This window comes from Balaenoptera ricei, chromosome 1 (genome assembly GCF_028023285.1).
Source record: "Balaenoptera ricei isolate mBalRic1 chromosome 1, mBalRic1.hap2, whole genome shotgun sequence".
In the NCBI taxonomy this organism is placed as follows: domain Eukaryota; kingdom Metazoa; phylum Chordata; class Mammalia; order Artiodactyla; family Balaenopteridae; genus Balaenoptera; species Balaenoptera ricei.
The window spans coordinates 21901081-21923215 of NC_082639.1; the positions used below are offsets into that span (position 1 = coordinate 21901081).

General features: G+C 42.2%; 1 protein-coding gene across 10 annotated transcripts in view; it reads right to left on the reverse strand.

Moving 5' to 3' along the window:
• Positions 1–2303: 2303 nt before the first annotated feature.
• The window catches only part of EYA3 (EYA transcriptional coactivator and phosphatase 3), a 100641-nt gene continuing 80809 nt past the window's right edge, over positions 2304–22135 (reverse strand). For all 10 annotated transcript variants that reach the window (XM_059916570.1, XM_059916579.1, XM_059916588.1 and 7 more), the window contains 6 exons: positions 20915–20973; positions 18326–18486; positions 15918–16032; positions 14486–14607; positions 8026–8126; positions 2304–5984 (listed from right to left, as the gene is read on the reverse strand). In XM_059916570.1, coding sequence (XP_059772553.1) covers positions 5904–5984; positions 8026–8126; positions 14486–14607; positions 15918–16032; positions 18326–18486; positions 20915–20973 — 639 coding nt within the window. In that variant the 3' untranslated portion in view covers positions 2304–5903. The remainder of the gene's footprint in view (positions 5985–8025; positions 8127–14485; positions 14608–15917; positions 16033–18325; positions 18487–20914; positions 20974–22135) is intronic.

Genomic DNA, 22135 nt, shown 5'->3' on the forward strand with positions numbered 1-22135 from the left:
GAATATCGAGGGTTGAGACCTCAGAGAGCAGGCTTGGCCTTTATAAATCCCTGGGCTTAGTGTCCAACCTAGCCTCAAACATAGCTTCTAAGGGGTTCACTAAAACAAATACTTGCTCTCAACTATACTTCAATTAAAAAAAAAACAAAACAGGGCTTCCCTGGTGGCGCAGTGGTTGAGAACCTGCCTGCCAATGCAGGGGACGCGGGTTCGAGCCCTGGTCTGGGAAGATCCCACATGCCACGGAGCAGCTGGGCCCATGAGCCACAACTACTGAGCCTGCGCGTCTGGAGCCTGTGCTCCGCGACAAGAGGCCGTGATAGTGAGAGGCCCGCGCACCGCGACGAAGAGTGGCCCCCACTCGCCGCAACTAGAGAAAGCCCTCGCACAGAAACGAAGACCCAACACAGCCAAGAATAAATAAATAAATAAGTTAAAAAAAAAAACAAAAGAACAAAACTTGCTACATCTACTTTTCTCTACTTCTTCCTGTCATATGTGGAGAAGACTAGGCTCTGGGGAGATGCCATACATGCCCAAACAGATGACGCAGTGTAGTGTCTTAGGCTATTTCCCCTGAGAAAAATCCAAAAAGATGCTTAATTTTTTGGCCAAGCTCTCATCTGTATTCTCTAGATGAAATTGTCAAACGAGGGTAACACGTATGTAATTTAAAAAGCTGTGGAATTTAGTGGTCGTTTCATTTGTAAATAAAGTTTACAGAATCAAGAATTTTAAGAAGATGACAGTGATGTTACTTGTAAGTATAAATTTGCTTTGAAGATTTCCATTTTTTTTTTTTTAGTCAAGAAACTTGTTTTTGAAGAATAAAAAAGCTCTTGGGCTTCCCTGGTGGCGCAGTGGTTGAGAGTCTGCCTGCTGATGCAGGGGACACGGGTTCGAGCCCTGGTCTGGGAAGATCCCACATGCCGCGGAGCGACTGGGCCCGTGAGCCACAACTACTGAGCCTGCGCGTCTGGAGCCTGTGCTCCGCAACAAGAGAGGCCGCGATAGTGAGAGGCCCGCGCACCGCGATGAGGAGTGGCCCCCGCTTGCCGCAACTAGAGAAAGCCCTCGCACAGAAATGAAGATCCAGGGCTTCCCTGGTGGCGCAGTGGTTGAGAATCTGCCTGCCAATGCAGGGGACACGGGTTCGAGCCCTGGTCTGGGAAGATCCCACATGCCACGGAGCAACTGGGCCCGTGAGCCACAATTACTGAGCCTGCGCGTCTGGAGCCTGTGCTCCGCAACAAGAGAGGCCGCGATGGTGACAGGCCCGCGCACCGCGATGAAGAGTGGTCCCCACTTGCCACAACTAGAGAAAGCCCTTGCACAGAAACGAAGACTCAACACAGTCATAAATAAATAAATAAATAAATAAATAAATAAAAAAAAAAAAAAAAAGAAATGAAGATCCAACACAGCCAAAAATTAATTAATTAATTAATTAAAAAAAAAAAAAAAAGCTCTTGATTTGCTCATTTTAACCTGCCACCGGAAAGGTTCTTGAGAAACGTGCAGATGTTATACCTATTGGAGGGGGGAGATGGAGACGTTTACTCTTTGGGCTTAAAAACTAGTAACACTCTGATACCTGTACTTCTGACCGATTAACAAGTTTGCTTCAACTATATTGTGGCTCAAAATGTGCATCTTCTGATGAAAAGATTTAATGCCTCAGAATACAAGGCAACCCCCCTCTTTTCTGGGGGGAATTAATTTGGGGAAAAATACATCTTATAGTCTGACATGTATGGTACTTGGAAGCTAGAACCCAATTCTAATCTCTACTGGAATAAAAGGCAAAAGGATTCCTGACTGTTTTCCAGACCAATGAACAGTCAGACTCACATCTAAAGAAATGAAAAAAGTAGTTGATGTAACATGAAAACAAGCCAAATCAAACAGTTTGATATCAATTTGTCAGTTTTATTGCTTTTGCATTTTAAGCTCACCACAGCAAGGTGTTGATTTTTTTAATAATTAAATTTCAGCACATTTGACAGCAAATGAAATCTCTTGGTGTTCCAGTCCTAAACTTTGAAAAGTGATGTATTTTAGAAACAATTAAGAAATAAACTTTCCCTTGCAAATTATTTTAAAATATTTAGTTTATTTTCTCATTTATTTATACCAAATGGTTTGTTTGTTTGTTTCTTTTCGTGAAATTAATGACTCAGTTACTGAAAGGGTGCCATCTTTCTAATGAGCTCTTCTGATTTTTTATGAAGCCCTAGTTAGAAGCCTACTCAGCTGGGCAACTGGGCTGATCCTACTCAGAAAAGACACAGGAGCAAACCATATAGAAAATAAAAACTTTATTTTTTCAAGTTTATAAGATAGTTCCCATTACATATAACATTATGGTCAAGGACTCTACAGCCACAAATGCCCGCAGTCACATAAATATATCTAATCAGTGCCTTTTCCTGCTAAATGAGGCATCTGAAGTCCAGAGGGTCATGTTTTGAGTAGAAGTCGTCCTTAATGGGATGGCTCCCATCAGTGCATTAGGAACTAGCCAAGTAACCTTGCTTGCTAGAGCTGTCTGACTCAGAGGAGAGGAAAGGACAGAGGGCCTGCTGCTCAGAGGTGGGACAGAACTAGACTTTCTCTCGTGGTTTAAGATATTTCAAAATCTCAGAATTCAGATTTGGCCTCTACAGGGTATTTGGGGAATTCCAACTTCTGGATGAAAAAGGAAGCCAAGTTAGTGGTAAGAAACAGAAGCCTGCTTAAGAGGGGTCCTAACTGCCCCCTTCCTGCAGCAGCGAGGAGAGGAAGGCCCCAAGCTCACCAGCCCTTGGCTTAGACCACTGCTGTCCCAGGAAGAGGGAGAGCGTGGCTCTGCCGCTCGACTCCTCTCCCCCATGGTTCAGTGGCACTGACACCCATTCAAGGTAGTGAACATCTAGAAGCTCCATATACTGCAGCTGGAGTTTGCCAATCAGATTCTGCTTGGAGCCTTAACGCGAACAAGTTTGTGTAAACTGCGAACAAGCTGTGGCACAAGTCTCCTGGGACACTAGCTTTGCTCCCCCAACTTGCAGAGCAGAAGACAGGGATACCCCAAACCAAATAAAAGCCCAAGTAGGCATCTAAATCTGGAGCAGGCATCCATTCTCCTGGACACCACCAGCTGCCCCAGGGGCACCGGACAGGGTGACGCTAAGGCACAGTCAGTTTTACATTCGAAAGTAAAGCCACCTCTTAAACCCAGGACACAGCTGACAACTCCAGATTCCCTACTAGAGACGGCCTAGCTCTCACCACGAAATGTGCAGACCCATCTTACAGAACCCACGGTGCCCAGCTGGGAAAAGGACTCATCATGTGGCTTATTCCATGGGGACTCTTTCTAGTAAAGAGGGCTTCCCCCTTGACGAAAGGACCCACAGTATCCTTTCGACCTCAGCCTCCAAGAGCTTGTGGTGCTGCCTACTTATTTTCCTCTCCAGACCTCTGTGCTGGGGAAGAGGAAAACACAGGGTCCAAGAAGAGCACTGGGTTCCCTGAACAATTCATTTTGGCAAAGAGGAGCCAGGAAGCTCCATTTCCTGTCTACCCTCTAAACAACCAGAAAAGAGCAAAGGCGGCACTGCTCAGAGAGCTTCCTCACCTCTCTTAGCCAATTTCAAGTTCCTTTTGCAAAGACCTAAGCCGTGCAGTCAGAGCAGGAGGGAAAAGGCCATCGAAAAAGGAGTCCAAGTCATATTCTAGGAATAAAGAGCTTCTCCCAGTGGGCAGGGAGAGGGAAGTGTGTGTGTGCGGACCTGTGTGCACGACGTGGGTACCGCTCTGCAGCCTCATCAGCCTGAAGCACAGCACCAACAGGGTGGCCTATGTCCAGGGCAAGAAACCAACAGCTCTACTGCCAGTACGGGGAGGGCTTGGGGCCTGGAAGTACAGACCCACCCTAGAGCACTCTAAGATAAATTACCAAGCAAGGCAGAGCAGCATCTGGGCAACTATGCTGAACTCAGACCGAGAAGGTCTGCCTCAGACTTTGTATTTCCCGTCCAAAGGAAACAGGCCAAAGAGGCAGCTAAGTAATGAGCACTGACTTGAGCTCCTCTCCAAACACATCTTCTCTAAAACTGAGTCATGAAGCACTTTCTCCATCAGTTCTGAGGGAATGTGTGTATACCAGCCTTTCTCTGGGTGATCTGGCTTTGGAAGGAATCTGACCCCTTTGTGCTGCAACATCTCTGAAAATGGATATGCAGAATCTCTGAGTACAAGCATTTATAGCTGCGGTTGGTCAAGGATGCCTCCTACTAAGGACCCAGACTGCACCTCTCTGAGGTGCTTATAAAATCACCTCTCTCTGTGCAACCTGGAGGAGGCCGAACTTCTTCAGCTCTACGGAAGTTTATTCTGCCTGAGCAGATGCCCAGGCCAGTCTCGGAGGGATGGGGCATCCACACACACAGCTGGACTGAAGGCTGCGACCAGTGCCTGGGCACCCGCCGATCCTCCCAGAAGTCAGGTTGAGAGATGTTCCTGCATTTGGCCCAAGATTTGAGTTTTCAGGCATGGAGTAGGGGGTCTACCACCTCATCTAAATCAGGAAAGTGTTTCTGGCCTTCTGGTTTCCCATTTTAGAATGGGATTTGAGAAGCGGGAAGGGTATTCCATGGGAAAACTGGGTTGTGATCATGGCAATCTGTTCTTCAGTTTCAGGCTGAGATCTGGGTAAATATGTGTCCAGAACACCTTTCACAGGGCTTAAAGGATTCAAAGAAAGTCAAATCCCTTCGTAGTTTTGGCCAAAATGTGATTATGAACCTTTTCTCAGACTTGATTTGACTACTTGGGTCCAAAGCCTGGGGACTGGCCAGAGCTGCATGGGGGTGGACATGAGGTACAGAGGGCAGGAAAGGGCCAAGAGCCCAGCACGGATGACTAAAAAGGGCGAGGGCGCTGTAGAGGTGAGCATGTGTTGGGGAAGGGTGCTTCTCTGCAGGAGGAAAAGGTGGAATCTTCTTGTTTCAAGAGCCAAAGAAGTGGAAATTCCTAAGAAGCCTTAGTTCTTCTCTCCAGTTTGGAGGTAAGCCCCTTGGGACATACTCTTTGACTAAGAGTCAAGCTGAAGGCTTACAATTTACTGTCTAAGAGAAGGAGTTTCTAGGGTTGTGCCATTTGGTGAAAGGGGAGAGGGACTGGAAAGGGGACTAAGGCTTCTAGGATGGGAAACAGCAAAGTCTAAAGTTAATCAGTGTCCCAGGCCTCACAGTTCAGCCAACCAGGAGATGGAGGAGCAGGAAGGCGCCCACCCTTGAGAGCAGACCACTGGAGCAGCTGAGGAGGCGCTACTGCCACAGAGAGGTATCTCAGATATTTCAGGTGCGATTTCCCAAGGAAACTTTACACGCCCCGCTCTTGCTAGAAAGAGGGGGGGAACCTGCTTCAGAGACCAGACCCTTACCTATAAAAATAACATATACATTCACTGGGAATATGTTCTACAGCTAAGGAGATTACAAAGACTGCAAGAGATGTTATTATAAAAGTCTGCTGCATTTATCCTATCACCACAAGTTAATGGCAGTTCTCAATCTGGTCATGGACGCAGAGTGCAAGTCTGCCCCAAGAATTTCCTTTTCTTTTTCTTCATTTATTTTGAAACAAAATAAAACAAAACAAAACCCAGAAGAATTAAAAGCACTGTAGCTGCGGTGAGTCTATCGTTCTCTCAATCCAACTGTCTTCCGCTCCTACGCGAGGATGAACACGGGGCTGCAGCTCGCTCTTAGCAAAAATAAGCTTCATCTCTTGCAGCTGTTGGTTTTGATTGTGTTCTCGCCAGCATTCCATGGAGAAAGAGTTCCCAGTTGGTTCCGGTCTCTAGCTCCTTTCAGGAGTGAAAAGGAGCTCGCGGGGAAGGCTCTTCATTCCAGTTCTTAGAGAAAATCAAGCTCCAAAGCCTGGTGGAGGGACACCAGGTCTCCGTGGTTTGTGATCCTCCAGAAGGGCATGTTGTGCTGGAAGGGGGAGGAGGGAGGGGAACTGGTTAACCCAACTTCTTTTGGGAGCTTATATTTACCCACACCCCTTCCCCCACAGACCTCTCCCCAAAGTGCTTGGTAACCCTCCTTACTCCTGCCCACCTCATAAGACTGTCATACGGATCAAGTAAGTCATGTGTATAGGGACATATGTATACTACAAGACACTTACAGACGTGAGAGATTTTTATTAGGTTTCAGTGGTAACTCTGTTCTAGCTACTGTGTACGATCCTCAGGATCAAATAAAATGACCCACGTAAGAAATCAGTATTAATATAGTATTACATTTTTTTATGGATAGTCTATTTTCTATAAGGTTCAGAGCTGCAAAGCCCAAGTCTTGTCCATGACCAAGATGAAGAACATAGAGACCTAGAAAATAATAATCCCACTATATTATGTGATCAGAGTTATATCCAGAATACTGTGTGCCGTTCTGGAAGCCATATTTTAAAGAAGGGCTTTGAAAAACATGAGTGTTGGAAACCATGTTCTATAAAGCTGACGGAAATTAGCTTTACTAATCATTTTGTTCAGACTGGTTGCAAGTTACCTGGAATACTGAAAGTCCTAGAACACAGTTCTTTTGGCATGTAGCTCAGTGCTTTTTCAAGCCTGCTGCTCACACATAATATTTAAAAGGCCTTGAATATACTGAAGAGGAAGCAGACTTGTTATGTTGTGCTCAGAAGTGCCAGATTAGGACCAGGATACAAAACAGAAATTTTAGTTCAATGGAAGGAGGAACATCCTAAGAGCCTGGATGACCCCACAGTGGAACAGGATACCTGGGAAGCAGTCTCCTCACCCTTAGGTGTATTCAAGCAAGGACTAGAAAGTCTTCTGTCACAGAGGGTGCAGAAAAGATCCCTCAGAGGGAGGAGACTGAGATCTAAGGCATTTTCCAATGGGTGCACTCTGTGGCAGATGACTAGAAGCATCTGCTTAGAGACACAAAGTCTGATCATGACTTGAGTTGTTCTTCTATCTCCCCCACTCCTTTCTTCTTCAGACCAAGAAGCACTGATGCCTACATCCACTAGTGTCTTCCCCAGAGGGCAACAAGCACTTTAGAATTAAAGCTTTGGAGATAACACATTAAAAAAAAAAAAAATCCTTGAATTGCTACATAAAGTGGCAAATGAAAACATAATGAGGTAATAATGCCACTGATTACCGATCTAACAGTTCATTAACAGCTGCTGAAGGTTTGTGTTTTAACTAGATGGAGAAAATCAGGACAGATGGTTCTAGTTGGCAACCCACTGCCTTCAAGTCTAAGAAACAGAGTTGCTGGAAGAAAACTGGGGTAGAGAGGGAAGGAACTTCTGTAGGTCCATTTAGCAGATGAAGATTCTCAAAGAGGATAAGTAAATTGTCCAAAGGCACACAGCTAGTAAATGGATGAGATGTGAACTGTCTGATTTTAGACTCCATAGCCAAGACTTTTTAAATCTACTGTTTCCTGTATTAAAAAGGGATGACCTGGGGTTGGGACCTGCACAGCAAGGAGGTTAACATCAGAATAATCTTTCCAGGGCTCAGGAGCAGGAAGGACTTTCTCTAAACAACTCCCAATTCATCGCACTGGTTTTTTGAGACTCTGAAGCCTGGAAAAGTCTGAATGATTGGCCTTTAGTGGTAAAGTCTCACGCTCTTGAGAAAGCATTGACCTCTAAGACGAAGATGGAAGATGGGGCCCACGTCAGGTTTAATGATGGGCGTCCTTGTAGCAGGGCTCAAAGATTTTAAGATTTTAGAGCGGCAGGGAGGAGAGAGAAGGGGAGGATCTAACAACTTACAGGGAAAACTCTGCATGGGGAAAAAAATGACCCTCTTTCTTTCTTTTAAAAGAAAAATAACCAAAAAAAAAAAAAAAAAAGAAAAATGGGAGAGGAAGAGGAGGAAGGGAAAACACTGTAAATGCACAACAGATGACTATGATTTCTGAGTTTTACCATTTTTCTAATTGCTCAATGTATTCCCATATAGACTATTTACTTTGCCATGGTTACCTGTTTGGCTGCGATTTCTTCATCTCGTCCATCTCCAATCACTACATATGTGACTTTCTTTCCAAACCTCGACACAATTCTCTCGAAGCAGCTCTCCTTACCTGATGAGAAAAAGAAATTTCCTATTAGGACATTCCTCCCTTTCTTTTTTTCAATACCAAAGAAAAGGGCTGCTGCTAGGTTCACCTGCCTGTGCTTAGACAGAATCAGGGCAGCCCATGTGGTTTGCTTGGTGGGGAGCAGGGGTGGTAGCTAGAGATCCAACAGGCCCTCTGCCCAAAGAATGTGTGAAATTGTGCCATTCACACAACAGACTTCTAGGCACTGTGCTCTCTAGGTTCTTATTTTAACTTTCACACTGAGGGTGAAGTACCTAAGATCTTAGTGTGGGATGTTTCTATAAACACAGTATGAGAGCTGTGCACACTCCCTCCCTCTTCCACAGCTCCTGTACTTTACAGCATACAAAGCAGTTTCAAAGTGTTCCTTCACTTAATTCTCAAAATAATCAGGTGAGATGGGTCCCATCCCCTACTCTGATAGATGGAAATGAACCCAAAGGATTAGTGACTTGCCCCAGATCACAAACAAGCTAGTAGCTAGACTCTGAGCCTCTGACTCCAGAGTCTAGGCTCTGGTCATTGTGCCATGACAAAAGGACGATTTTTGAGGGGAAACCGTTAGCGTAAGAAAAAAGTGGAAGTCCCCGATTTCCGGTTAGTAATTAGGAAAAAACAGCCATTTCCTTCCAACTCTACATTTCCCAGAAACAGTCCTAGTCCTGGGCCTTATGTCTTTCAGGAGGGGAGGAGTCTCAGAGTACCAATGAATATGGCAGCAGTATCTGTCACATCTGGAATCTCCTATTATACTGTGTAACTGCAACTGAGATCCTGTATCAATGACATTAACCTTGGGAAATGGGTGATTTAAATCCACTGCAGACAGCTCTTAGAAACACGGCAATGTATCAAAATTCAAATCCTACCTGGAACCAACACCTAAACATGCACACATAATACTGCTATGGCAAAGACACTGTACTTGCATAAGTAAATAAAAAGAAAATTATTTCTCTTGCTCTTCCTTCACCATCTCTTACGCTTTATTTCCCTGCTTCTGCCACCTTCTTCAGTTAAGCAAGGCGCTAACTCTGCTTCCTTTTTATATCCTGCTCCATTAACTTTCTCATCCTATCTTCTTGCCAGATTCAGTGACTGAGCACCAGCGTTCCTGTGTGAATAAGAAAAAGGTGCCTCTTCTTCAAGGCACTTGAATGCCATCTGCTGGAAAACTGTTGTAATAAATATACAAATATAGAAATACACAAATCTAAGATGACTACATCATAACTGACAAGAATCTTTACACCCATACTCAGAAGTCCTGACTGGTACATCTAAGCAACTGCAAGTCTATGACATGCCTAGCCCAGGTGGCACCTCAAACCTGGACCAGACACTAGTCCACTTGGGGCTTCAGTCTCCCACTCTTAATACAAGGCTTGGCTTAGGTGCACTTAGGTCCCTTTCAGTGCTACCATTTTATAATAGCATTGTCACACCTTACGTTCATATCAAGCATTCAATCCATGTTTGCTAAGTAAATACATTTTAATTTCACAAATGATTAAGGGGATGGAGCGCTCTACTCTATGCCTTGAGCCCCAATTTAAACATTAAATAATTCAACTAATAATGAGTTCTTAACATGTTCTTATTAAGTGTTAAAGAGTTGTCTGTCTAATTCCATTCCAACCATTAGGTCCTTACCTAAGCCAACCTCTGCTAGACCCACAGTCTAATTTATGATTTATAGAAAAAAGTTTTAAGTCAGTAGGATTTTAGAAATTTCCCCTAAGACCCAACAAAGGGAATGTCTCATATTTAGAAGACAGGGACATAAAGATGTTTTCATTGTCCTGGCCTGCAATGATCAAGGAAGAAATACAATTAGGAATGTTTCCTCTAAAAGGATTAAGAGTGAGTTATTAACAGCTCAGGGTAAAGAAGTAGCCATATGAAAAAATAATTCCAATACAGCTGGTAAATACACTGCTTCCATTTTATACTTTCAAAACAATCCTAGAGATGAGCTTTCCTGTTCAGGAGGATAAAACCAAAGACTACGCAGCTTACCAAATGTCAAGCGATAGAAGCTGTAACTGCGAGACCAACCAAGCCTTTGGAGAAGATTAGGTTCTTGGGTTTCCTCTATCAGAAAGACTTCTGGGCTTCCCTGGTGGCACAGTGGTTAAGAATACGCCTGCCAATGCAGGGGACACGGGTTCGAGCCCTGGTCTGGGAAGATCCCACATGCCGCAGAGCAACTAAGCCCGTGCACCACAACTACTGAGCCTGTGTTCTAGAGCCCGCGTGCCACAACTACTGAGCCCACGAGCCACAACTACTGAAGCCCGCGCGCCCAGAGCCCATGCTCTGCAACAAAGAGTAGCCCTCACTCGTTGCAACTAGAGAAAGCCTGCGCGCAGCAACGAAGACCCAACGCAGCCAAAAATAAATAAATAAATAAATAAATTTTAAAAAAGACTTCGGACATTTTCAGAAATGATTTTGAGAATTCTCTTTAATTCCAGATCACAGAGTGTCCATTAAGAGAACTGCAATTCTGAAACCATTTCAGAGGAACGGAACAAACATTTCCTTTCCCTGCTCTCATCTCATAGTTCTGTAAAGGAAAGCCTCAAGCCTCTCACTGTGGTTACCATGGCGCCAGGTACCACTGTAGCTCTGCTAATTAGCTCTGGAGGAAATGAGAAAATCACCAAATAAGCACACTTACTGTCAGAAGGAATAAAATCATGTCCATTAGTTTGATGAGCCTCTGAGTGCCAGGATGCAGTATCAAGCACCACAGAAATCTACCTTTCAGGTGTGGGAAGGTTAGCGAGTGCTCTGAGTTCTTAGAAAATGCATAGTAAAGCAGGGGCAGCAGTAGCAAAATCTGAAGGGGGGTTACAGATGTATCTCCCCCATCAAAGCCCTTGTAAATGAAATAATTCAACCATACAAAAAAGAACAATAAAAAATAAATGCCTATATAGCTACCACCAACCCAGCTTTATCAAATCTTAACACTTTAGAGTTGCTTTAGATAAAAAAAATATAAAAATCAGATCGTACAGATTTATTTGAAGTTTTCTATTTACCCCTACTTGATGACATTCTTCCTCCTCCTTTCTCTTCCTGAGCGTGTATCCATAAACAATGTATGGCTATTATTGTGAACATTTTTTACCTTTATATAAATTATATACTGTACATACTATTTGTAATGTGTTTTTTGTGTTCAGCATTGTTTTTAATACTAATCCTTAGGGATATATGTAGTTTTAGTTCATTCACCTTTTTTTTTGAAAATTAATTAATTTATTTTTAGCTGCGCTGGGTCTTCGTTGCTGCACACGGGCTTTCTCTAGTTGCGGTGAGCAGGGGCTACTCTTCGGTGCGGTGCGTGGGCTTCTCACTGCGGTGGCTTCTCTTGTTGTGGAGCATGGGCTCTAGATGCGTGGGCCTCAGTAGTTGTGGTGCACGGGCTTAGCTGCTCCGTGGCATGTGGGATCTTCCCAGACCAGGGCTCGATCCCATGTCCCCTGCATTGGCAGGTGGATTCTTAACCACTGCGCCACCAGGGAAGCCCCAGTTCATTCACTTTTGCTGCTATACAGTATTCCATTGTTTGACTATTCTATTTTCTGTTCATAGACAGGTTCACGTGCTGTTTCTAATTATTTTCTACTATGAACAAGGCTGCATCAAAAAAAAAAAAATCCTTGCACATATCTCCTTGTGCAAATGAGAATAACTCAAGGGAAGGAGCTGGCATATTTCAAGCTTTGCAGGTCATATGATCTCTGTTGCAATTATTCAACTGTGCTACTGTAGTGTGAAGGCAGCTATGGAAATGATTAGGCATGGCTCTGTTTCAATAAAACTTTCTAAAAACAGGCAGTGGGCAGAATTTGGTACGTGGGTTATAGTCTGAGACCCCTGCTCTCGAGTATAAATATCTAAAAGTAGATTTGCTTGGTCATAGGGTTATGCACATCTCAAACTTTACTAAACATTGACAAACTGTTTTCCAAAAAGTTATATCCATTTTCAATCCCACTAGCAGAGTAAGTTCTCATTTCCTTGACAAAGTTTGGCACTGTCAGACTTAAATTTTTGTCAATCTAATAGACGAGAAAGGCATCACATTTTAATTTGCATTTCCTTAATTTGCAGATCCTTAATTGGTGAGGTTAAAAAACTTTTCATATATGTTTACTAACAATTTGGGTTACCTTTTCTGCAAATTGGCTGCTCCAAGGTTTGTGCCTACTTTTAAAAATTATGTTGTCTGTTGCTTATTGATCTGCAGGAGTTCTTTATAGATTCTGTACACTAATCAACAAGTAAATGTATTGCAAGTATCTTCTCCCAGTCTGTGACTTGTCTTGTCACTTTATGTCATCTTTCACTGTATATAAAATTAAAAGCGTCACGCAATCAAAATGATCATTTTTTTGTTTTTTTTTTTTAAGTACTATTTTTGGGGTCTCTTAAATGAGATCCCTCCCTACCTTAAGGTCATACAGATACTTTTCTATTTTCTCTTCTAAAAATTAATGTTTTGCTTTTCATGGTAAATTTTTTATCCACCTGGAGTTTATTTTTGCAAATAGCATAAAGAAGGAATACAGAATCTGCTTTTTTCCCCCCGTATGGATCACCCAATTATCCGAGCACCACTGACTGAAGGTAAGTTCCATGAGGACAGAGGATTTTGTCACTGCTATATTCTGAGTGCTTTGGCAATGCCTGACATTTTTTAATCTAGTAGATAACTACAGCTTATCTTCAAATGAGGACTGTCTCCTTGGCTGCAGTAGGGAAGTAGGAACTGTAGGCACAGACTAAAGGGTCTGGAGGGGTAAGGAGATAGCGGTCATAGTCCTCTTTTCCCGGACCATGTACAGCACATAAGATTAGAGTGACACATTCTGCTGCCTTCTCAGCCGAGCAAGTTGGTTTTATATAAATCTGGTGCCAATTCATTAATCAATTCAGCAAATATTTATCGAGTACTTACTATTTCATGTACTTAGAACTGAATACATTTTTAGGGGATAAAAAATATCTTCACATACACAGTCTCATTTGATTTTCAAAACCTCTCTGGTAGTTTTTCATCTTATATGAGAAAACTGAGGCTCAGGAGATACAGTAATTTCCCTAAGAGCGAATAAGTGGGGGAGTTAGGACTCTATCCTAGTCCTTAGTTGTTTGTTTTTGTTTTTCCTTTTCAAAAAAGTATGGTAAAAAAACACATAACATGAAATTTACCATCCTAACCATTTAAAAATATACGTTTCAATAATATTAAGTATACTCACACTGTTGTGCAATAGTTCTCCAGAACTTTTCATCTTACAAAACTGAAATTCTATACCCATTAAGCAATAACTCCCTATTTCCCCTCTCCCCAAGCTCCTATTAACCACCATTCTATTTTCTGTTTCTATGAATCTGACTACTCTAGGTACCTTATACATGAGTGGAAACATACAGTATTTGTCTTTTCTGTGATTGGCTTACTTCACTTAGCATAATGTCTTCAAGGTTCATACATATAGTAAGCATATGACAGGATTTCCTTCCTTTTTAAGGTTGACTAATATCCCACTGTATGTATTACCACATTTTGTTTATCTATTCATTTGATGGACAGTTGGGTTGCTTCCACCTCTTGGCTACTATGAATAATGCTGCTATGAACATAGGTGTGCAAATATTTCTTTGAGATCTGCTTTGGATTCTTTTGGATATATACCCAGAAGTGGGATTGCTGGATCATGTGATAGTTCTATTTTTAATTTTTGAGGAACCGCTATACCGTTTTTCACAGTGGCTGCACCATTTTACAATCCCACCAGAAGTGCACAAGGGTTCCAAATTCTCCACATCCGTGCCAACTCTTGTTATTTTGTTATTTTTTTTTTTTTTGATAGCAGCTATCCTAACGAGTGTGAGGGATTTAACCATTTTAAAGTATATATCTTAGTCCTTGATTTTTAATCTAGTGCTTTTTTGATTATACTACATTACAGTACACTCTCTGTGAAAGAGGAATTTGAAATGAGGCATAGTGGATTTCTAAACTAGGTATTATGTTCTTTCAAATATTATAAAAGAAAAGAGCATGATAAATTTTAAGTCCGACAGACCTGGATTCGAATCCTGTTTATGTAACTTACTAGCTGTGAAGTCTTGAGCAAACTACATAACTGATAAGCCTGAACTGCCCCATCAGTAATGTCAGGAGAAGAATGCTGTGAGGATTATAGATATATGTATATATAAAGTGTCTAACTGAGGAACTGGTAAATAATAAGCACATCCTAAGTAGCAAGTATTATTGTAAGGCTAGTTGACAAGAAACAGAATTGAAACTGTACCAATTTTGGTAGCACTGTAGATGTTTTCAATAGGAAATATTTCTCCTAGCCCATAAAGGAGAACCTTGGCCAGAGCTGGAACCAGTTGGGTTGTAGTGATCAAAACATTCACACAATTCTTTCTGGAAGGGAGAAAGAGGGAAAAGAAAAGAAAAAGGTGAAATCAAACCAATCTGCGAACAAGAATTCAAATGGCTCTTCTCTGTAGGACCTACTTGTGAAAAATTAACCTCAAAGTGCCTGGCATGGTATCTGTTCAGTGCCAGTGTTCACTTTTTGCTCTAATTATCTCAGGTTTATTTATTTTCCCAATTAAAGGACAGAGATTTTTGTGGTGGACACAGAGCAGCAACTTGATTCTTGCCTCACTTCCTTCTGACCATTCTAGCTCACTGCATTGTTAGCAAACCCCACCGACCCACGGCATTGATAACACACTCCAGAAAACACAATGAGGCTTTCAGTTACAGTGCCATTTCATCTGATTGAGACATGACTGAAGTCCTCTCTGCTCATCACACAATGGCAACATAAATTTCAGAATACATATTATTTTCACAAGTCCTTTACCTTCACAGATATCCACCCCTTGGTGTCAGTTTTACTGTTTAGTAGGCTGTGAATCTGGAATTCTTGCTTTGAGGGAGGGACAAATAAGGGTATGTATTTATTTCCCATTCTAAGCTTCAAGCTCAAATCTCCTTAATCTGCTTAATGTACCCTTTTTCTTTTCTTTTTTCAAGTTATTTATTTTTGGTTGTGTTGGGTCTTCGTTGCCATGCGCGGGCTTTCTCTAGTTGCAGCGAGTGGGGGCCACTCTTCCTTGCGTGCGCGGGCTTCTCATTGTGGTGGCTTCTCTTGTTGCGGAGCACAGGCTCTAGGCGCACAGGCTTCAGCAGTTGTGGCTCGCGGGCTCCAGAGCGCAGGCTCAGTAGTTGTGGTGCAAGGGCTTAGTTGCTCTGCGGCATGTGGGATCTTCCCGGACCAGGGTTGGAACCCGTGTCCCCTGCACTGGCAGGCGGATTCTTAACCACTGTGCCACCAGGGAAGACCCTGTACTCTTTTTCTTTTGAATCCCAACTTCCTGAGTAGGTTTTGCTACATTTCTCTGGCGCTTCCTACACTTAGAATATTTGTGATATAGCTCCTACATGTATTCTTTGATGTCACCAGGCCCACCCACGTCCTGGGCTGGAGATTCTGGGTTACTGAGTATAATTTAGTGAGCAAAAAGTAAGAGAAAAGAAAAAAGCTTTCAAAACTCTTCGGTGTGCTTTTAGAGTAAAATGACCTTGCCTCCCACCTAACCGAATACTTCTCTGCACCATGTGAACTCTTCTCAGCCCTGTCCCACAGTCTGTTTTAGGGAATGGACTAGGGTGGGAGAAAGCGTCTCTCTGAGAGGATGAAAACGAAAGAGTTATTTCCATACCTGGACTGGATGAGAAGCAAGGACTTCAGTGCAGTTCCCAACCAGGAATCTGTTAGAACTTCAATTTCTGCTCTTAGTCTCTGCAGCGCTTCCTTTCTCTGGGGACTGAGGAGCCCTTTGGGAATAAAAGTAGACACATTCATCATTTGACAACATCCTTGCTGGCATAGAGAAAGCGACTTCTAAATTCAATTTGGAAACAGTGTGAGTTACTGAAATATTCTTCTGAGCTAACACATCTCTCTCCTTGATAAAACCCTAGCCTACTCAAAATGCCTTTTTTACTTTCTTCACCAGAATATTTTGCTGGGGGAGGTGGGAGGTGCATAATTACAACAACAAAATCAGCTGATAGAAACACTGTGATCAGGTTCTGGCAGAGGCTCTTTCTTTCATCACCAACTGGTAACATAATTTGCAGACCAGTGGACCATACTTTGAGTAGCACTGCTTTAGATGTGACATCAAGAACCAAAGGGGGAAAAATTACAGATGGAGAGTCCACAGCATTTCCAATCTCTTTCTAAAGAAACTGAGGCCCACGGAGGAAAGGCGGCTGCCTGAGAATACACAGCAAGTTAGTGGCTTTTGGTCTCAGAAATCTTCCCACTATCATACACTGCTCCCACAGTGACTGCTCTCACCCCCTTCAGAACACATCAACCTGAGATCCCAGGCTGAATCACCAGCTTTCTGAATGTCATTTATTTGTACTGTACTTCTGAAACAACTCCAGCTGATAAGAGACTAAAACATTTCTTTAAGATCAGATGATTAAGCACAAAACAAAAAACAATTCATCTGATGGGAGCACGTTACCTGACACTTGAGTTACAATATTCAAATAATAAACCTGGCTCTGAATTTTCTGTAGTGAAGGTAAAAAGAGAAATTCTGCATTCTATTACCAACACTCCATAAAAACAGAAGTCATCTCTATGAGTAGAACTGTGTATAATTTGTCTTCAGTCTGATGGTTTTTCACAATGCAAGCCTAGAATTAGATGACTCTCAAAATTTCTGATAAAACAAAACAAAAACCAAACAAGTATCTGTACGTCATGTATGACATATACATAAGCACGCATATGTCATATATTTAACTAATATCATGTGGCACTTTTGTTAATTCATATTTTACAAAATACAGGTGGATATTACTTTTACTATGTTCCCCAGGGTGGGCTCAGGGGATTCTCACAGAGGGTTATATATCACTTTCTTCAGGAAACCAGATCCAGACACTCACTGGGCAGAGAAAGGACCAGAGACTTAGGTTGTATATGAAAACGAACAAAAGAAAGGCTAATGTCTGCGAGAGAGAAAGAGCAAAAAGACTTGGTTACCAGAATAAAAAGTACTGGCTCTGAATCATGAAGAAAAAAAAGCAGTAAAGAAAGGAATCTGAAAAAAGTAAATAAATTAGATTCCCAAAAGCCCAGATGCCTATGATTTTTTCTGGTATGGGAGCACTGTAACAGGAATGCACCAAACTGATCTCTGAAGCCCTGTTCTCACTTTCTGCCCCACGCGGCAGTAGCGGTACGGCAGGGGGGGGCTCCCTTGACCTGACGTAATATACTTCTGGGCAGTCTATGGAATCCCTGAAACTTCAGACGGAGGTGTTTGAGGGCGATGGTTCACAGTTTTCAATATTTTCTCACAAGGGTATATCACTAAAAAAGGAATTGCATGAATGTAAAGTGCAGTGGACCAAGAGTTCGGGATTCCAGTTGTGGTATGGTCACTAATTTGTTATGTGACCCGACCTTGTTACCCTCATGATGGACCATCAATTTTCTCAAGTGCAAAATGAAGGATTTAGATTAGTTCCCTAATGTCTCTTCTAATTTGAACAATCTATGGCTAATTAATTAATTCCAAATAATAGAATTTTAGGCATAATGGCACCTGACATTTGAGATCTATCTGGGCAGAAAGAATTTCCAAGGTCCTTCAAATCACAATGCACGGATACTGCCAACCTATCATCCTGGACCTAGTTTTCCATCCACTATAAACCTGGTTGCTAGTTCTACCTGACTTGTCCCGATGGCTATGTAAATCTGTTCAAAAATATGGCAACCTATTAAATATTACTGATAGTAGTTGTGACCCCAGAAAAAAACACATGCCATCAAACATAATCTATGGAACACATTTCCTTTAAAAAAGGCATCTATCTAAAAAGAACAAGAGAACTTTGCGAAGTTATACCAAGAGAAGTCCATGAGAAATGCTGAGCTTCCTCCCCAGAGGGTTTCCATCAAACCTGTTTTTTTTAAATACAGAGTTAAAATGTTACTGTGGCACAAATTCATAAGTCAGGGAGCCCTAAGCAAACCCTGGAAAAAAAAACAGGAAGTCAGAACAAAACAGAAAATTAGCTGGTTGTATGCCACACTTACCAGCCACATTGCTTTTATGCTTATCATAGATTTCTCTCACTTTTCGGTATCGGAAAGCCAGTTTCCTCATCCAGTCCACACCTCCCTGGACGCCCACAGAGGAACCATGGCTGCCACTACCTCCTGAGCCACTGAAACCATCTGTTGAGAAACTGTAGTTGCTGTAGAGAGAGAGGATGATGAAAATTAAAATCTATACTGCATGGAGTTTTTGGTTGAATGCCACCTGGGATTGATTTTCTGTCCTATTCCTGGCATCTGACAGCCAGGCTTTGAGAATCTTCTTTCTTAATCTCTGTATGTCAGAGTCTATCTTTTCATCAGTCCTCCATCTCACCCCTATTACTTCTATCAAAGAAAGGATGGAAAGGGAGAGCAAGAGAGGCAAGACTAATTCAATCACCAGCATCCCCTAGAGGCTGGCTTCAGACAGACCATTTTTCATTAATGACAGAAAATACCTTACAGTGAAAAAAACCCAGAATACAAAACTTTTGTGTACACACACACACACACACAATGATTGCAACTATGTAAAAAGGAGAAACGTGAAAAAATAATGGAAGGAACTAACCCCAAGTTCTAATAATAGTTAGAAAATGGGAATGTTTTCCTTCAGTGATTTGTTGGCTAGTTTAGTAAGTTCATGGGTCACTGTATTGGCTATAAAATATGTCCACAAATTCTTTAATACTCCTCTCTTCTAACTTTGCTCCCTGTAGGTATGGACAGTATTTGAACATAAACAGAACGTGGTGGAAGTGATGGTGTTGGACTTTAGAGACCAGGCTTCTCTTACAGCACCTGCTCTAAAAGAAGTCAGCTGTCACAGGAGAACACTCAAGCTGCCCCATGAAGAGGCCCATAGTGAGGACTGAGGCCTCCTCCTATCAGCCACACATGGAAGCAGGTCCTCCAGCTCCAGCCAAGCCTTCAGATGATTTTAGCTTCAGCTATCTTGACTTCAATCTCAGAGACCCTGATTCAGAACTACCCAGCTAAGTCACTTTCAAGTTCCTGACCTGAAGAAACTATGAGATGATAAATGGTTAACTGTTTTAAGCTACTAAATTTTGAGGTAATTTGTTACACAGCAATAGACAACTATTATATAGTTAAACAGGTTGGGAGGGATTAATACTTCCTAAGTCAAGATTTCCAAATGACTGACAGAATTAGAGACAACTTGGTTCAATCAGAAGTCAAAATAGAGTTCAGCGTGAGATTCTATATTTAAGAAAATAAAGCTGCCAAGACATAAGATAGGTAATTACTAGTTAGCCATATGTATAAGAGAAAAAAAAAAAAATACTAGGGTTGAGTGGATTGTAAACTGCTTCAGACCAGGCTTTTTCCTGAGGTGAGTAAAATCTCTTAAGACTGGTGCCGGGCTTCCCTGGTGGCGCAATGGTTGAGAGTCCGCCTGCCAATGCAGGGGACACGGGTTCGAGCCCTGGTCTGGGAAGATCCCACATGCCTCGGAGCAACTGGGCCCGTGAGCCACAACTACTGAGCCTGCGCGTCTGGAGCCTGTGCTCCACAGCGGGGGGGGCCGCGATGGTGAGAGGCCCGCGCACTGCGATGAAGAGTGGCCCCCGCTCGCCGCAACTGGAGAAAGCCCTCGCACAGAAACGAAGACCCAACAAAGCCATAAATAAATAAATAAAATTTAAAAAAAAAAAAAAAAAAAAAAAGACTGGTGCCCTCCAAGGCTGTGCAAGACACAGCATACACGACTGGATCTGCTCCAGAAGTGAAACCTTTCTATCCTTCTCGGCACCACAGGGTTACATCCTTACTAAGTGATGTGTCCAGTTCTGCTCTAGATTTGAGAATTCACAGAGGAAACAATTTTAGGGTAGACACATGGAAAAACTTTTGCCTATGAAAAGGGATAAACATTAAAACAAATTAACATGAAAAGATGTGACAACTTTTTTTCTAAAGGTCTTTAAATGTAAGGTAGATAAATTTTTGGATTATTCTTAGCTAAGACTACTGAGCTAGAAGACAGTAGCCAAGAGAGAAAGGAGGAGACCGAGCAAGCATTTTGCCACTGAGACCTCCTTGGTTTAGTGTTCACTGTGATATTAATGTTTAAGATTGTCTTCCATAGGGTCACTCCTGACACCATCAGACCCCCCACAATTAATTTCCTTGGTGAAATCCCTGATGTTTATTTGTATCTAAAACCAATCAATCTGGAAGCACACTTTTCCCGACTGAAAATCTGGCCAAAGAGAAACTAGTATATCCTTTACTTTGGAATGCTTTTTTCTCATTCCATCATGCTACCCATTCATCAAGGTCATACTTAAATTCTACTGTGCTGAGAAGGCCACTCCAATGTTGGCACCACCTGCTCCCCACCCCCATCAGAATTACTTTCTATTCTGTGTTCCATCACATTTTCTATTGTCACCTTCTCACACTACATGCCATCGTTAACTATGTTTGTTTCTATCTCCTCTAATAGATTGTGAGCTCTTTTAGGGCTGTGTCTTATTCATCTTTGTTTTCCTCTGAACCTAGACAGTGTCTTGTGCATAACAGGTGTACTGATGTTTAAGACATCATTGTTTTTATCACCTCAAGTCTTGGCCATTGTCATCAGAAGCCACATCTTCCACATGCACCTGGTCACACTCCTGTTAAAAGACAAAACCACACATTATTTCAGCCCAGGGAGTAGAAGTGCTATTACCACCACAATATATTGTAAAAATACCACAAACAATGGCAAGGTGATGAAATACCTTATGGTCTCTTATGTGTGGAGGATCACTCTCACCCCCCTTGCTGTTCAACTTCTTTTAAGGCCTAATTTACATTCCTCAGTCTTCATGAAATCTTCCTTAACCATCCCAACCCTCAGTTATGCTCTTATCTCAACAGTTCATTTTTCCAACAGTCCATGGGTATAAACACAAGCTCCCTTACACTGTCAGGTGTGCCTATGTCCTACACTAGACTGTAAGTCCTATTACCTTGTAGGCCTCTTATGGCACGACCATGCCTTACATCTCCTTTGTACCCCTCTAGTCTAGCCCAGTGCCCTTATATAGCATGTACTCAATACATTTTTGCAGATGAAACAGATGCTGGTAGAGTGCGTGTGGTATCAAAACTGAGAATGACTGAAACAGAAATTTGTAAATTCAAACTTAGGAATTAGAAGAGGTCATCTAAGTCAACCTCCTCATATTCTAAAAGTGAGGTAAAACAATTTGCCCAAGGTCATAAACCTAGTGAGTGGTAGAAAGAAACCAGAAGGAGCCTGGGTCTTCTAATCTGAATCCAAGGTTCTTTCCTCTAAGCCCACACTACTACTGACATAAAACGCCACCCACTGCCTAACTGACAGATTCAGTCCTCTGACACCACCTAGGGTGGTGCCGTGATGTCCACCTGCATCAGAATCCTCTGGGGAAGATTTTTAAAAATGCATATTTTTGAACAGAATTTCTGTGAGTGAAGTCCTAGAATCTTCATTTTTAACAAGCTCCCCAGGTGATTCTTATGCCCCCTAAAGTTGAGAACCACTGACCTGGGGGGCAGGAACACATTCAGGTCAAATTCTTCACAGAACTTTCAGTCCTGAGTGAGGACTATGTCTAGAAAATCATTACAAATACAATTTGGCAACAATTACTGGCACATAGTAGGTTTTCAATAAATGTTTGCTGAATAAAACTATAATGTCCCAACTTATCAACATGTGAAGTTGAGGGAAGATTAAAGCACTGTGGAGCTTACACAAAAGTGTTGGAGTTTAGAGCCCTATTAATTTAATTTGTTGGAGAATTGTCT